The 17,902-nt window shown below is 34.0% G+C and overlaps 1 protein-coding gene across 1 annotated transcript; it reads left to right on the plus strand.

Moving 5' to 3' along the window:
• The first annotated feature begins 16,046 nt into the window (after positions 1-16,046).
• LOC120116110 (F-box protein PP2-B1-like) lies at positions 16,047-17,874 on the plus strand. The gene is made up of 3 exons (XM_039136661.1): positions 16,047-16,355; positions 16,516-16,634; positions 17,240-17,874. Exons 1-3 carry the CDS (start codon positions 16,089-16,091, stop codon positions 17,733-17,735), a joined length of 882 nt encoding a protein of 293 aa, XP_038992592.1. The 5' UTR covers positions 16,047-16,088; the 3' UTR covers positions 17,736-17,874.
• The last annotated feature ends 28 nt before the right edge of the window (positions 17,875-17,902 follow it).

A 17,902-nucleotide genomic window follows, 5' to 3' on the forward strand; every position in this document is an offset into this window, starting at 1 on the left:
ATTCATTTTAAATAATTCAATTTGATCGGTTAACTAAACCGATCTATTGACCACCCTTATAAGCAATAAGGGCGAAGACTAAAAATTCAGAAAGCTTGAAATTGAGACCAGATAACAATAAGGTAGAGCAAAAGTGGCTCATAAGAAAATAACCTCAGTGACCAAAAATACCTTATAATATACGAATTTAATCAATATTTTTTGAATTTGCCAAAATGACCAACAAATTCGCAACGCGAATTCCAATATCGCAACCCAGTTTCCAATTTCGCAACGCGAATATGTAAATCGCATTGCGATTTTCCAAATTCTCAACGCGATAGTCAAATTCTCAACGCGAAAGTCAAATTCGCAACGCGAAAGTCAAATGTTTTTACGCAAAACACAATATTAATTTCACAACACAAATGTAAACAGTATTATCGCAAATCATCTCTAACCTAAAACCCTAAAGCACAACGCAGTCCCATCTCTATCTCTCACTCTCTACGGTGACATCCGTCCCCATCTCCGACGAAATCCGTCCCCATTTCCGACGAAATTCGTCTATCTCCATCTCTCAAATCAACTATCACAACCATTCACGGTCAGAAATGGAAAATCAACCACCAAGGTTAGTTTTTTTAATCTCTTATTTTTATTTTAAAAGTTTTTATTATTATTAGATTAATCATTTCACTGAGATTGCTAAATTCATTCGGTTGCTGCCAATACTGCTAAACTGTTTAGTCTTTAACCCTGTGAAGTTAGTATTTGTCTTTGTTTTGTCTTTTTGTTTTGTCTTTTTGTTGAAAAAACCCTAAATCGCAACACCAAATTCGTAACGCGAAACTAAAATCGCGTTGCGATTTTCGTTTTTGCGTTGCGAATTTAAGTTTCATAAACTTCTTTTATTCGCCAAATTGAAACTTGAATGAATTGTATTACTTCAACCAAAAAACAAAGACAAATACTAACTTCACAATGTTGCTAATTTAAGTTTCAAGAATAAACTACTACTTTTTATGTTGTCTTTGAACCTGCACTAAACATGTATGTTATCCTTTTAAATGTTTATATAAGTGCTTACTTCTAGAATGTTATCTGATGCATTTTGTGAACTATGATGGAATAATGAATTGGGTGAATACCGTGCTAGTTTGAAACATATTTGGCTTTGTTTTCACTGTTTAATATCATGTCTGTTTGTAGTGTATAATTTGTAGTTTGTGGTATATCTAACTTGGTATGTTTATTGTTTTTGTAGAAATATTTTTTGGCACAATTGACCTTAAGGAATAAATTAAGCATAGTCACTAAAATTGCATCGACGCTTACACCTCTACAAAGAAAATTATTTGAGGATACTTGCTTCGGGCCATGGCTGAAAATACAACATCAGGGTGGAGATGCTATGTTGACACATTTGTTTCTTCAGACCATGACTAACGATCTACCCGATGGGGTACAATGTGGTGATGAAGAGATATGGTTTCATTTTCCTCCGGCACCGGCGTATACTTGTTTTGGGCGGGAGGAGTTTTGCTTAATCACCGGTCTACGCTTCGACACAATGATGTAGGTCGGTACACTAGTCATATCGCCCGCCCATCATGGTTACATCGGGGTTTTCCTGAGCTGGCAAAGTCGAAGCCGAGTATACATGTCGACGACTTGAAGAGATTATTTGATAAAGATGGTTTTACTCGGATGAATGACCTTGATGTTGTCCGAGTATACCATTTACTACTTTTGCATGGGCTTTTTAGGCAAAGAGGGTAGACAACCAATCTCCGAGGACCTAATATTATTGGTAGAGGACCTAAATGTATGGAACCTGTTTCCGTTGGGTTCATATATATGGAAAGCTACCTGGAAGAAGTTGTCGTCTGCCTTCGAGGACCGAAAAAGTTTGCGGGGCGATGGTTCTAAATACACTTTGACAGGCTTTACTTGGGCTTTTAAGGTAAGAATTTCTATATAATATTTCAAAATTATAATTAATTATTTAACAATTACTAATGTTTGTGTATTATATTGTTTGTAGATTTGGATATTTGAGGCTTTCCCCAGCATGCGGACATATGCGATAAAAAGATCAAATGATATTCCTGGGGCTATTACCTGGAAGAGGAAACGCATGTTGGATTGGGAAGATTTTCTCCCATATACAACAATTAATGATGTAAGTTAACACACAAATACTACCATATATAAACAAGTTATTACTAGTACACGTTTAACTTTGTTTGTGTTTTTATATTGTTAGGAGGCCAACTACCCATTACAGAGGCTGACACCCTCAGATGCTGAGCTTGCCACTGATTGGTGGCAAGCTAGTAAGCGGTTTTTTGATGGGACGGATGATGAGCACCCCCCACTTCGAGAACCATCACCCCATCGGGCCGATTCTATAGCTCGACACCTGGAGCCATCACCTGGTCGAGCCTCTTCTCCACCTTCACCATCACCTATTCCATCACATCATCGAGCATCTTCTCCACCATCACCTCATGATAGGCGATCGACAAAGAGGCTCCGTCTATCTCCATCTCCATGTTCTCCACCTCCACGGTATGAGTTAGGGGAATTACGTGATGAGGTCGATGCTTTGCATCATGAGGTCGGTACTTTACGTGAAGATAATGGTGCATGGCGTGATGAGGTTCGATCTTTACGTGGTGAGATGGATTTTTTACGCGATGACAATAGTGCGCTACGCGGTGAGGTATCTACCTTATGTGATGAGGTTGTCGCTCTACGCGAGATTGTTTTATTATTGCAGAATGAGGTTAATACTCTACGCAATGAGGTAAATTTGTTTAATACTACACTAAAAATGCAAATAACTTTTTTCGGCATTATTTATTTATTTACTGATTTATATATTAATTTATTTTCAGCGGCCCGTTAAGGTAGATGCTTTATGTCGAGTTTTTCTTGCACGACGGGGTTTACGCATCAGACGTCGTGCACGTGCCATTTCGTCTCCGTTCACCCCACTAGTGCCAAGACTCCGTAAGAATAAGCCTGATGCACCTATCATCATTCAAGAGGTGCCTCCTATCCTTCAAGAGGTCCCTATCATCATCGAAGAAGCCCCTCCCATCGTTCAAGATGCCACTGTCATCGTTCACCGTTTAAGAGCCCGATTCATTTGGCATCATATGTCTACATATTGATAAATCACCTCCCGTGCCCGATATGATGGATGCGTGTTGGCTTTCATATGAGTTACCGGCCAGTACCATTCCTCAGCAGAAGATGGAAACACTACCGACACAATTACGGATAATACCCTTTAGGCTAAGACCGCAGTTGATTTTTATCTACATGAGTGGAGCAAGGGGTGTTATTCTGACATATGCCAAATCGACGATGCTATTCATTTGTTTCTTGATCGGTCTTGGTGGGGTATTTTATTAGGGGTTGAAGATAATGGCTACCTCGAAAGGGGGCAAGTATTATACAATTCTTATATTGCATTTTGATTAATTTTTTTTAAAATTATTAATAAATTCACTAATATATTTATTTTTTTATAAAACAACATATTGATGCATGAGTGTCACGTCTTCTAATAATAAGGAAATTGAAGAAAAGAGGTATTCGATGGACTATTATGCCGACGTCTTTTCACGCAGCTCACTTGAAGAATCAGAGAGATGCTTCATATAAGTTGGCTAATGGAAAAATTAAACTTTATCCTGCGTGGTGGGAGGTCGATAAGGTTAGTATTTATTTTTTGAATATTTTAAAGGTTTTCATAAATTTTATTTGATGTGCGCAATTATTTATGATTGCAAGTGTTTATCCCTGTTTTGGAAAAGCGTCATTGGCTTCTCGTCGAGCTTCAGCTCCCATCCCTGAAGACAGTGGTATATGACAGCATGTTGAATTACATACAATTGTCTGATTTGAGAGATATTATTACAAAGAGATGGAGCGATCATTTGGCTAAATTCTTGAATGCGATTGATTATTGGACAAAATCTGGAAACAAGAAGCCAAAGAAGTTCAAAATTACAATGATCAGAGACGAGACTGCGCCACAACAAATGCAGGGAGCCAGAGGGGATTGTGGTCCTCTTGTATGCTTGTGCTTTGAACGTTTGACGACAGGAAGTATATAATATCTACCTCCCACAGATAGAGATAGAGCTGCAGTAGGCTTGTGGTTTCGGCATTATATGGCCAGATCGATATATTAGAGACGTTGCCTACCTGCATCCGCGTGCTGAAAGTTGTACATAAATAATTAGTAAGTTTGAGCAAGTGTTGTTAACATATATACTCTTTAATTAGTTTGAAAATATTTGGTTAAGTACCTAGAATTCAGTAATTTGTTGTTTGTTGGTTTTAGATGTGTAGAAAGTGTTGTTTGAGCAAATGTTTGGTTTCTGCAGGTTGATCCTGAAGTGAGCTACGTGAAATGTATTTGTGCATAAACAATAGTCTGGGGTACACTTTTTTTTTGTTTAATTGAATTTTACATTGAAAGTTGATTTGTTACAATTGATGAGGAAATAAAATTTATTTTTTATTAATTGATTTGTAAAAGTTGATTTGTTTAATTTGATTTGTAAATAAGAATTATTTTTTTGTTTGTTTAATTGATTTGTAAAAGTTGATTTGTTGTTTTTAAAAAATTCAATCTGTATTATGTTTGAAGGCAAAAAAGACCTGTTGAATGTACAAATTCGCAACGCGAAATAAGCGTTGCGATAGTCAAATTCGCAACGCGAAAGTCAAATTCGTAACGCGATTTTCGGTTTGCGAATTTGACTTTCGCGTTGATCGCAACATACAACATCAAGGTATATATAACATCAAACACATTCCAAGTTATAAATACAAGCTAAGGACACTTGAAGAAGCAAGAGAACAACTATCCAAGCAATCAAACACAAGAAAATCCCAACATGATAACAACTGAACATATCATATCAATGTTCAAACTCAAGTTACTAATGAATGTCTAACTGAAAATGTATGCATTCACACATAAAATACACATAATACAACGTTTGCTTTTAAAAATTACCTGAGTTAATAAGTCCCAAAAGGTGAAGCCGGTTGTGATTGGGATTTTGATTTTGATTGCGATTTTGATTTCCTTTTGCTTGGCACCATATGAGCTTTGGATTTTGATGAGGATCCATTTTTTGGTAGAGGAAAAGATGATTGTGATGGCACTGGTGATCCATAGGTCAACCTTGTATGACCACTCTCCTTGCACCGACTACATGTCGATATCCTTTTCTCTTCACCCTTAGACGGTATACGATAGTGATTTTTTGGTCGGCCAGGTAGTCTGCTGTCCATGACTGGTGGAAAAACTATTTGTAAGTCATCTGGTATGTCCCACTCAGAAGGATGTAGACATGGGTAGACAATAACGGCATAAGTCTGTCGATATACTTCTGTAGTGTAGCAATCTATAGCGTATGCACTTGAATCATCTTGGTTTAGATGAAGAGCAACTTTTATAACATGGCCACACGGATAACTAGATGTTTTCCATTTCTTACAACTACATGTCTTTGCATTTAGATCGACAAACCCATTTAAGTTATTATCCAATACTTCAAACAAAGTGTTTGAACATGGTTCAACTCTCCAGGACGTTGACTTTACAACATGTTTCGTTATCTTTTTTTTAGTCCATGGTGTAACCTGACGTTCCAATGCTCCTGTAAATTTAAATAAATAATACTTAGTAAAATATATGATAAGTTACGAATTTAAAGAAATAATATCTGCATGGTTTCTTTTCATGTAATACCACTGTTGAATACAGGCTCGAAAAAACTCCATTAACATAGTAATGGGTAATTTCCGGGAATGACGACTTAGAGCGTTGATTGATTCTGCACTATTAGACGTCATGAAACCATATCTTGCTCCAAGTTGATGTACTCTTGACCATCTTTCAAACCCAACATCTTCTAGTGTTTGAGCACATTGAGGCAAAACACGTCTTAAACAATTTATATGCTTATTAAAATCCACTTCCCGATAAGCTTTTACAGCCTTCTAGTATGTCCATTTGTGATTTTTTATACCTGCAGACCTTGATTTTAGATTTCTGTACAAATGAACACCACAAAGTCCATGAAAAGCATTTGGGAAACACTTTCTAACAGCGTTGTCAATTGAGTTTGCCCTATCAGATATGATTGTCAGATTGCTAATAGGACCTATGCAATCCCTAAGATGCCCCATAAACCATGTCCATAAATCAGAGGTTTCAGATTTGTCAACCCCGTAAGCTATTGGCAGTATCCAATTGTTAGCATCCATGGCTACTGCTAATAAGTTTACTCCAAGGTATCTACCTTTCAAATGTGCTCCATCAACTATAATATATGGGCGCATGCAAGTAATAAACGAATGAATATACAAAATCATATACCCAAGAAATATAATCATTTAAATGTGAAATGCATGCAACTAACCAAAATGAGTCAACAATATTATAATTATATACTAACCGCGGCACCAATGGCGATAAACAGCAACTCAAAGCGTCCATCTCTATCTGTTTTGATATGAGTTACCGACCCATGATTTTTCAGCTTTAAATTGTGACAATAAGCCGGAAGTTGGGCAAATGATGCTTCTGGCGACCCCCTCAACAATTCCAAGGCATAACATTTGGTTCTCCAAGCTTGAGAATATGAGATACTAATCTTGAACCGAGCATTCATGTCAGTCATAATTTCATGTCCCCGATATACCCTTCCATTCAAAAACATTAACTCAGCCAAAAAACCACCCAACACCTTTTTGTTTGCCTGTCTATGGTGGGAAAAACTTGGGTTCTTGAACATGTATGTTTATCAATAAAAGTCCTAACTTGAAACATTTCGCAATCTTTTATCCTCTTAGCAATCATACGCCACGTACAGTTTTTGTCAATCATACACCTTGTTTCGAAACGATATTTGCTTGATTTGTTAACTCTTAGTTGATAGCCATCTTCCACACATTTCGTATACAAAGCTATCTTCAAGTCTTCCTTTGTATCAAAACAATCATCTTTCTTGATACGAATAACTTTTGTGTAACAATCAACTGATATCTTTACCAACTCTTCTTTCGGTATCTGAAGTAATTATGACATATTCCAGTTATACTCCCGTGGCATTTTCTTATTTTTCATTTCTTCGGGGACTTCTTCTTCTTCTTCAGGGTTATATGAATTACAGAATGGATGTTCAACATGTTCATTCACAGTCGTAACTTCCTCATCGTTATCATCAACAACATCTTCCTCGGCAGCGGTTGTTTCATATCAAAATTCGGATTTTGACCAATATCAAAATCATTACACGCAGGGTCTGTTTCTTCTTCCATCACATCATCAAAATCCGAGTATTGACCAAGATCAAAGTCCGGGTATTGACCAATATCAAATTTCGAATACTGACTAGTACTCACAATTTTTTGTTGGCTCATAATCGTCTAATTGGTTAATACGAAAACTGGAATTTTGAGCTGAAAGTTTTTTGGGATTTGGATTAGGAAAAGGTTGTGGGTTTTGAGATTGTGTTTGATATTGTGTTTGGTATTGGAAATGTGGTGAAACAAAATTTGCTTGGTGATGAAATTGTGGTGGAACCATTAAATTTTGGGTTGAAGAACTTAGTTGATTACTATCCGCTACTGACCCAACTTCACTACTTCTAGGTTCAACAGCATACAATGTAACATCATCTTCTTGCGAAACACTAATGTAAGCAATGAATCGTTCAACATCTTCATTGTCGGTTAACAAATAAACTTTACATTTTCTCAGATAAGATAGCCTAAATCCACTTAGAGGCTCTAAATTCAATTTCTTTGCAACACGTAACATTAGAGTTTCATAAGTTAACATTTTTAATGACAGTTTTAGTTGAAGATTCATGGGTAAAGACACATATTGTAAAATACCATGAACATTCTCCCATGACCCTCCAAAACACAAACCTATCCAAACATGATCAACATTAGATGATTTCATTCTAAAAATTGTAAATTAATTTACTAAACAAACGAGCTATAAACTATATATCATCACTAACTTAGAGAAAAACATACCTTTATTAAGTTGATAGTTGATAATTTGGGAGAGAAATTATTGAAAAATTATATAGAAATAAAATTATGTAAAAAAAATAGAGATGGGGAAGGATGTCGTTGGATATAGGAACGGATGTCGCCGGAGAGAGTGATAGATGGAGATGGAATGAGTTGCGATTTAAGGATTTAGGTTATGAGAAGTTGTTGCTGCGTTGTTATATACCCAAAACATTTGTGTTGCGAAACTAAAATCTGTTGCGAAATTAAATTCGCGTTGCGAATTTGAAATTCAGTTGCGAAATTGAAAACTGGGTTGGGAAATTGGAAACTGGGTTGCGAAATTGGAATTCGCGTTGCGAATTTGAGATCTCGTTGCGAATTTGTTGGTCATTTTGGCAAATCCAAAAAAAGTTAATTAAATTTATATATTATAAGGTATTTTTTGTCACTAAAGTTATTTTCTGTTTGTCTAATTCTCTTTAAGGACATACACTTTTTAAAAGATTCCTCAGCCGAGGATACTGGCCCTCGAACCATGGACTCGTGGCTCGTGTGCTTTGAGCACAAGGCACAACTAACCAGCAAGCCGCTGCAAGAGCCATTCTTTAAGGCATACACTTATTCAAATGATAACAAGACTTCTTCAAAGAGATTGAGAGATACAAATCCAATTAATCAAAAGTAAGCAAAATGTTACTACAGACACCTTAAACAAGATAAATCTTTCTTCTCTGTTAAACAAAAAAAAAACGTAAAATCGAAAGAATAAAAATCTCCAATAGTACACCAAACATTTTAATTAAAAGAATAAATTACATGAATGGTCTTTTTATATTTTTAATTTTGATCATCGGTTTTAAAAAGTAGTTATGATTACTTATCTTATCGGTTTGTTTGATTTTAATCCCTCAATCATTAACCCGTTAACCTTTCAATTAAAAAATAAAAGAAATCCATATTTTTTCAATTATAAAATAAAAGAAATACACGTCTTCTTCTTCTTATGATGCAAGTGCAGCAAAGGACTGGACCAGGAACTGCAATCCTATATCAGGTTTGCCACTACAACTCTCTGTTATGTATATACCAAATATTGTTTTCTTTTTCTTAATTAAAGGTCTGGTTTTTTTTGACTTCAAGGATTATGGAACGGAAGTTGGAGCATTTTGTGGAGTTTTCGATGACCATGGGAAGAATGGTGACGTAGTGAGAAATAGGTTGCCATCACTGTTGCCAAGCCAAAAAAAAATGCTCTAGAAAAGATTATAACAACACCAGGGGAAAAGAATTGTCAACTTCAGGTGGCAAAAACAGACATTAAATCATCTTGTCTTGAATCAGTGGTTTCAAGTTGTTGGACGAGGAGATTATGCTTCAAAATAATTTGGATTGCTCCACGCCTCCACCAGTTGAACCATCGCCGTAGTTGTTGTCAGATTAGTTCGAGTTCATAAATTGATTTAACAAAATCATATGAGTTTGCCATATTAAAAAGTTGCATCCTTTTTCGTTTATCTGTTAGGTTTTTTCTTTCTTTCAAAAGAGTGAAGATCTTGTTATCGCAAACCTTGACGATTCCAGAGCAGTGTTGGGGATAATGACCGAGACCGGGATCAAGGCTGTTCAATTAACTACCGACTTAAAACCGGTTTACCATGTATAAAGAGAGCATTTTACATTTACCGTATGGTTCCCTTTCTTCACTATCTAGTGGCTGAGGAAGTATATTGATTGATGCATGTGAAGCAGAGACAATAAGAAACTGCAAAGGAAAGATCCTTACTCTAAAGAACGAGCCACATATCCACCGTGTATGGTTGCACTAGCGACGGAGTCAGAATTAAATATTGACAGATTAAAATATTAGACTATTTAAGAAAAATATAACGACCTAGGTATTTAAACTCAAAATTCAGTATGAACCAAACGACCTATGTGATTAAGGGATTATTGTTATCCTTGAGATCCCGAGTTCAAGCACGTATATAGGGGTATGAGCGTTCATTATCAAATTTTTTATACAGATATTACCTTATATTCAACCTAAATTAAAAAAAAACTAAAAACTCAAAATACAACTTCGAATTTATCTAATATTTAAACTTACAATAACTTAAATTGTAATTAGACCAAAAATTTGAGAATAAAGACTTATCATTTTTAGTTCGACCCCTACCTGATTAAATTTTTAATAAATTTTTATATTGGTTAAATTTAAATATTTATTTTTACATAAATCAAAATACAATTAAACTAAAATTATATAAAACGTATAAATTTTAACAAGATCGGACCCACTTGACCTCTAGGTGAGCTCCGTCCCTGGGCTACTCCATCATGATTCCCATCTCTAATCATGTCTTGGGCTTTTGGAGATTTCCTACTCAAGAAGAAACGTGGATTATTTTTTATTTTTTAAATGTTAATTTAGACTTTTAGTAATATATTAATTAAAGTTCATGATTGAGAGATTTAAACTGAACAAATAGATAACGTAAGTGATTAAAATTATTTTTTAAAATTAATAATAAAAACCGATTAAATCAAAAACATAAAATATCATTTATATAATTTATCTTAATTAAAATCCGACTCGAGATAGTTGTTCAATGTGTAGGATGTATGAAAGTTTAATTGTAATAAAAAAAAGTACAGAGATTGTGGGGAGTACGTGTACACTAAGTGAAAAGACCATGTTGATGACTCAGCCTTCCGTACCTTTTTCCTTCTTTTCTAAAGGAAAATTATATGAATAAACTAGCCTGAAAAAAAAATTAGGTACGTACTATTATTGTTAAAAAATTAAAATACCTATAAAACAAGAAATGCAATTTGTTTTAACTTTTAAATTTTTATTTGAATTATTAAATTATAATTTTAAGTATTCTTATTTGATATATTTTATCAGTAAAATTTTGGGATTAATATTAAAATTACTTCAATTTTAGTAAGATATGCAATATTATACATAACTTTTGTTTTATGTGATTTTATACTAAAATTTTAATTTGATTTAATTTTTATTAGTTGTTAAGATTATAATTAATATAATATCATTTTATGTTTACATATTGTATAAAAAAATAATTATATTACACATATGAAAATAAATAAATGTATTGATTTTTAAAATATATATAATATTTTTTTAATAATATGGGATAATTACGAGATAGTATCTATTCAGAATTTTTTAATTTATTAACAACATATACATATTATACAAATACAACTACTAAAACTCAAAACCTCCAAAATAAATTATCTTTACTTTTATCACAAAAAATACTTTATAAATTTAAAATAGGGTTATCTTTAGAAAAAATAAATAGAAAATTATTCAACATTAGTAACTAAAAAGCAAAAAGGATTCTTCGATTAAAGCTATTAATTAAAGATGGAACAAAAATCATGGTTGTGAATTTTAATTTGATTAAAGATTTTATCTACAAAATAAAAAAATATTGTTCAGTTTCTTTTTAACCAAAAATATTGTTCAAATTAAAAAAAAAAGTATCCAAGGATTCGATTATATATATATATATAAACTTAAAAGAACATGTCATTCATTTGAAGTTGTTGGTAATGTTGAATCTCACATAGAGTTAGAAATATTATTGAGAATGGATATTTAAGGTTTGCATTCTCCACTCCCTCATTGAGTGATAGAGAGCAAGGGGGACTATCGCACATCGCCGTTGTTTCTCCATCTCGGCTCGTGGTTGTGGTCTTAGTCTTAGTGTTTCTAAAGTTGTTATCTTTATACTTTTTCTATCAGAAGTGCAATACTGCCAACAGTCCACTCCGATTTTGGGTGTACAAAATTTGGAACAACCGTGTTAACTTCAAGGGACGATCTGTCTATTGGAACGATTACACACATCAGGACGAATTCATTTCTAAGACATTGGTTTTTACCACGACACGATTTACGATTTCAACTTTTGAATTATTATTTATTTTTCCATTCATTGCTAACGATGTGATTTTGCAGTCATATTTCTAACAATTTAGAAACAAATTCATATATACTGCAAATATGACACCACCTTTGAGCAAGCTGATTCTCGATCTTTCCAAACTTAATGCACTTGAAGGGAAGAATTATCGAAGATGGTCCTAACGAATCTTGATATTTTTCGAGTAGCTTGATATTGATTACGTGTTGCTCAAGCCACCACCTACCATGTCGTCAACCCCAGTTGCCGAAAATAATACTAATACGGTTCTAAACAATGTCTCCTTAGCCATTATTGTTGTTGTCATCGCTACAAATGAGAAAAAAATGCATGTCAAACAAATTGTTTAATATGTTCCTTAGAGAAAAAAATGCCAATGCAATTTGGAATACTCTGGAGAAGAAGTATGGTACTGACGATGCGAACATCAAAAAGTATGTCGTCGGCGAATGACTTAAATTCCAGATGACGGACGACAAGTCGATAATGGATGAAGTCCATGACTACGAGAATTTGGTCGCTGACATCATCGATGAATGAATGCAAATGTGTGAGGTGCTTCAAGCCAATATCCTCATCGAGAAGCTGCTCAAATTCTGGTCCGACTACTGTAATTCTCTCAAGCATAGGAAGAAAGATATTTCACTTGAGGAGCTGGTGGGTCATATGAAGATTGAGGAAGTCAATCGATTAAAAGATAAGGTTGTTAATTCCCTTAGTAATTTATCTTTAAAGCTAACTTGGTTAAGTCAAGATTCAAGAAGATCATGAAATGAGGGAATCAAAACAAAAGGATAAAACCTTATAAGGCTGCCAACTTCAAGAAACCTGGAAAGGATAAAGTTGAAGGAAAGACACTCAAGTGCTATGTCTGCGGTTTAGCCGGTTACAAAGTTTATCAATGCCAACATCGCTCAGACCGCCAGAATAACAAGTAATAGATGCACATTGTGGAAAAAGATGATGATATCATTGTTGTAGTGGTTTTAGAAGTCAATCTGGTAGAGAACAGTTCTAAATATGTGGTTGATACTGGTATTTTAAAGCACTTCTGCCCAAGAAATGACTTTTTTCACCGAGTTTGAAGATGGGAACGAAAGTGAACGTGTGTACATGGGGAACTTTAGCAGCTTTGAAGTGCTAGACAGAGACAAGGTTTTACTCAAGCTGACTTCTGGTAAAACTCTAACCTTGAATAATGTTTTGTATGTAGCTGTCTTGCGTAAAAATTTGATAAGTGGTGGGCTTCTGAATAAGGCAAACACTAAGTTAGTTTTTAAGGCAAATAAACTTGTACTTTCTCGAAATGGTGATTATATTGGGAAATGTTTTTTAAAAGGTGGTTTATTTGTTATAGAAACTCAACTTAATGAAAATAAATCTACCACTTATGTTTATATTGTTGAATCTGTTGATATGTGGCATGCTAGATTATGACACGTAAATATTCATGTTTTAAAGAAATTGATAAATATGAATGTTCTGTCTAAACTAGACATATCTAGCTTTAACGAATGTGAAATTTGTGTAGAAGCCAAGCATACTATAACTCATTCATATTGATCTAGTAGACTTTAGAAATACTGAAAGTAAAGGAGGGAAACAATACTGCATAACTTTTGCAGATGATTATTAAAGATACACAAAAAGTTTATCTCATAAGAACTAAATATGAGGCTGAAAACTTCTTTCTTATTTATAAGGCAGAAGTTGAGAATTAGTTAGATAGGAGAATCAACTAATCTCGCTATTACTATTCTGGAAGGATAATTTTTTAGTTTCAGAAGAATTCTTTCATATTAGTGGGGGAATGTTGGTAATGCTCAATCCCATACAGAGTTGGAAACACTATTGAGAATGTGTATTTAAGGTTTGCATTCTCCACTCCCTTGTTGAGTGATAGAGAACAAGAGGGACTCTCGTGCACCGTCGTCGTCCGTTTCAGCTCGTGGTCATGGTAATATGTGTATTCAACACGTCCATGCAGATTCTATCTTTTTAGAGAAAATTCTTGTGAAATTTCTCTTTGAAAAAACAAATGAAAATTTGAAAGACATCTTATGTTATTTATAGGATGTTGAGGACTGTTTAAATTCAAATATTTTAGATGATGACAGATGATTAATTCGTTGTTCTCTCTATACTTTTCGATCAGAAGTGCAATACCGCCAACAGTCCACTCCGATTTCGGGTGTACGAAATTTGGAGTTACCGTGTTAACCTCGGGGGACGATCTGCCTATTGGAGCGATTACACACATCAGGATGAATTCGTTGTGGTTTTTACCACGACATGGTTTACGATTTCAACTTTTGAATTACTATTTATTTTTTAAGTCAGTGCTAACGGTGTGATTTTACAGTCCATATTTCCAATAGATGCAATTGTTTATATTTATTTACCATTTATACTATATAATATTGTTATTGTTATGAAGACATGATGCAATGAGTTAACGATATTGACTCAAATATAAATTCTATTATAAATTATTATACATGATACTTTTCTTTTTTTAATCTAAGTTTTTTTCAATATTTTTATGTCGTATTTTTTATTTAGTGTACAACGTCATGAATCTTCATATTAGCTATCAACTGTCGATGATTATTAATTATCTTGTTTTTTTTCATACTATGTCCTTTACTTTTCTTTTTTCTTGATTTTTTTCATGTTTGAATAAGAATCTCTGTCCTTGCGACACGTTTTTCTCTACTCTTGTGGCACATTCATTATGAATTTTAATACATTTTTTGCATACCTTTGCAGTTGTTTTGGTGCTCACAAAAATACATTCACGACATATGTTTTTTAATTAGTTTGTTGATGATCACGTATAATCAGATCCCTTTTTTGATAAAAGGTTGTTTGTCGATATAATTAGAATTGTGTAGCGAAGTATTCTACCAGATAGTCGCTCACCACTCCTTTATCACTTCGTAAAGTGTCTCGTTCGACAGAAACAATGAATTTTTATGAAGGTTAATGAATTCTTTTGATGTTAGACGTCAATCTCGATAAAATATTTCATTTTTCTTAGTATATTTTAGTTTAATAATTTTAGATGCTTTTTGGTGACTATTGTTCGTATTTTCTCTCTATACTTGTGTGCGTTATAAATATGATCCATTCCATTGTTTTCAGTTGTCATTGTTTAAATATATATACAAATTCAATTTTTGGAAAATATACTTGAAAAGGCGAATTGCATAAATGAACATTCAAGTATAAATAATTTATAAAAATATTATTTTAAAATTTTAGTGGAGAAAGAGAAATTTAATTATATTTAAAGTGATTATTTTTATAATAACATAATGTCAAAACTAACTCATAACTTTTATCAAAATTGTTATTTTGATTTTTTTTTGCAGTTTGACTTAATATTTTATTATAAGATAAAAATGTTCGTAACGTTTAACTAAATAGTCACTTTTACTTTATTATATAACATTTTAACTCTCAATGTTTCATTTAAGAAAAATGTCTCTATTTTATAGTATTAATTGTTTGTTAACTTTAATTAAAGAAAATAATTATTTGTTAACTATTTTTTAAAAATTAGTTTGTTAACTAATAATTTTTATTCATAGAAAAAAAGTATTCTAAAATAAAATGTTAGGATAAAATAGTTAAAATATTAAAATAATTATATAATTAAATATTCATAACATATTTTTTTGACATTATACGTTATATAATTTTATGTTAAAAAAAATAAATGATGGTTAAGCAGTGATGCAGGTGGCAGGCTGTTGATATGAATGGGGAATAGATAAGCCAAGGATTATATATACGATAAAATATAACATGTGGATGTGTGTATATATATAAAACAAAGAATTTTGTGTAGTTGATCGACACGCAGAGACGGTGAATCTTGGAGGGCTTCCGGTTCCAGGCCCAAAGTTCCTTTTAGCGATTCCATTCCATTTTATTTCCATAAGACTTAACCCCTAAGCTTTCCTTTCACCCCCATCTATAAATACACACTTCCTCTCTCTCACTCTCATACCCCATTCCCATTTTCCTTCTTTTTTCCATTTTCTGATTCTGGGTTTTATGAAATAGGAGCTTTCTGAAATGAACAGCTGCGCCACCTTTGATCTTACTGATCTCCCACAGGATTGCATCGCGGCCATCATTTCCTTCACTTCCCCTCGAGATGCTTGTCGTTTGTCGCTTGTTTCAACTACCTTGAAATCGGTTTCTGAATCCGACGCCGTTTGGGAGAGCTTCTTGCCGTCTGAATACCAGGCTTCCCTTCCATTATTCATCTGTTGTCCTTCCAAGAAACAGCTTTATCTTAGCCTTGCTGAGAATCCTCTCCTCATCGATGGCGGCAGAAAGGTTTGAATTCTTATTAATTTAATTTCCATTTTAGAGTGGAATTTGATTGCTTCTGTTCCGATTTTCCCCCCTACTTGCATATGCTTATCTGCTTGTTTTTGTTATTGATTCATGGATGTATTGGCCTAGTTTTTTAACGATGGTGATCTTGATGCAACAGAGTCTTCAATTTGAAAGAGGGAGTGGAAAGAAAATTTACATGCTAGCTGCCAGGGATCTTTCCATTGTATGGGGTGACACTCCTACTTATTGGAGATGGATTTCAATGCCCGAGTCCAGGTAATTTCGAATACATTCATTGACGATGAAAATACGACGATTCGAACTCTACAAATGTGTTAAAATTCATTTGAAACAAAGTATTAACGTGTTGTATGAATATATTTTCTTAAACCGATAAATGCACTGATTGTGAGGTAGCTAGGTTAACCCAAACAAATATATATATATATATATATATAGAGTCCGGGAGATTACAATATAATACTTTTTTAGTCATTGACAACGCTCGAAGATGTAGTTGTTGGAATCCAAGGCCTTAAAAGAGAACAACGCTCTCTTTACCTTAGGCTTATAAATGATTTTAAACTATGCCATTTAGAATCAAATTGAATTGTGTAACAGGGATATAGTTATTATTATTATTTGAACAGTATGAGGTGATTATAAGGAATGTCTGTTTAAATCTTTTTTAATCATTGATAACGTGTGCACATGCAGACAGTTGCCCGAACCTGAGTCTTAATAACATTTCCTTTTATAGCTGTTGTCATTCAATGGTTTCGGATATAATTATTTTTTAATGTTCTTTTATGTATTTGGAGATTGCACTTTTATATATATATATGATTAAATGTTCTTGCAATTTATGATAAATATGTCAGGTTTGAAGAGGTAGCAGAGCTTATTAACGTATGTTGGTTTGAAATCCGTGGGAAGATTGCAATCTCCATGCTTTCATCCATGACACATTACAAGGCTTACCTTGTGTTCAAGCCTACCACTGGAGTTTATGGGTTCGATTTCCAACCCGCAGAGGTTAGTTTTGGCGTTGTTGGCACTGAAGGTTGTAAGAAAACTGTGTACTTGGATGATGATAGAGGCGTTAGCCAACGTTACCAGATCGTACCAAGGCGAATTGGGCTATTTGCCCGTTCCCGTTTGTTTGGGTTTCAAACTTCGGTGCCTACAACTGCAGCAACTGATGATGATCAGTACCCAAAGGTTAGAGCAGATGCGTGGCTGGAGATCGAGTTGGGTGAGTTCGTCAATGACGGATGCACCGATGGGGAACTGGAAATGAGTGTTCTGGAGGTAAAAGGTGGTCATTGGAAGGGTGGACTTATTGTGCAGGGGATTGAAATCAGGCCTAATATCTGACTTTGATGGACAACCGAGTATGTTGAATTGTTTTCCGACCGTGTTCATATATTGAGAGAGTTAAAACGTCGAACATGTGGTGTTCATCGAATACGTATGAATAGTATTTGAAAAATAAAGACTTATTTTAGTAGTAGCATGAAGAAGTGGTTAAGGTTATGGTTTGA

The sequence above is a fragment of the Hibiscus syriacus genome, unplaced genomic scaffold, assembly GCF_006381635.1.
Source record: "Hibiscus syriacus cultivar Baekdansim isolate YM2019G1 unplaced genomic scaffold, ASM638163v2 tig00110283_pilon, whole genome shotgun sequence".
Taxonomy (NCBI): Eukaryota; Viridiplantae; Streptophyta; class Magnoliopsida; order Malvales; family Malvaceae; genus Hibiscus; species Hibiscus syriacus.

Coding starts and splice junctions, on each gene's coding strand:
- LOC120116110 (XM_039136661.1), top strand. CDS start 16,089: ATGAACAGCTGCGCCACCTTTGATCTTACTGATCTCCCACAGGATTGC. Junction 16,356..16,515: donor TCATCGATGGCGGCAGAAAG/GTTTGAATTCTT, acceptor TTGATGCAACAG/AGTCTTCAATTTGAAAGAGG. Junction 16,635..17,239: donor ATTTCAATGCCCGAGTCCAG/GTAATTTCGAAT, acceptor TAAATATGTCAG/GTTTGAAGAGGTAGCAGAGC.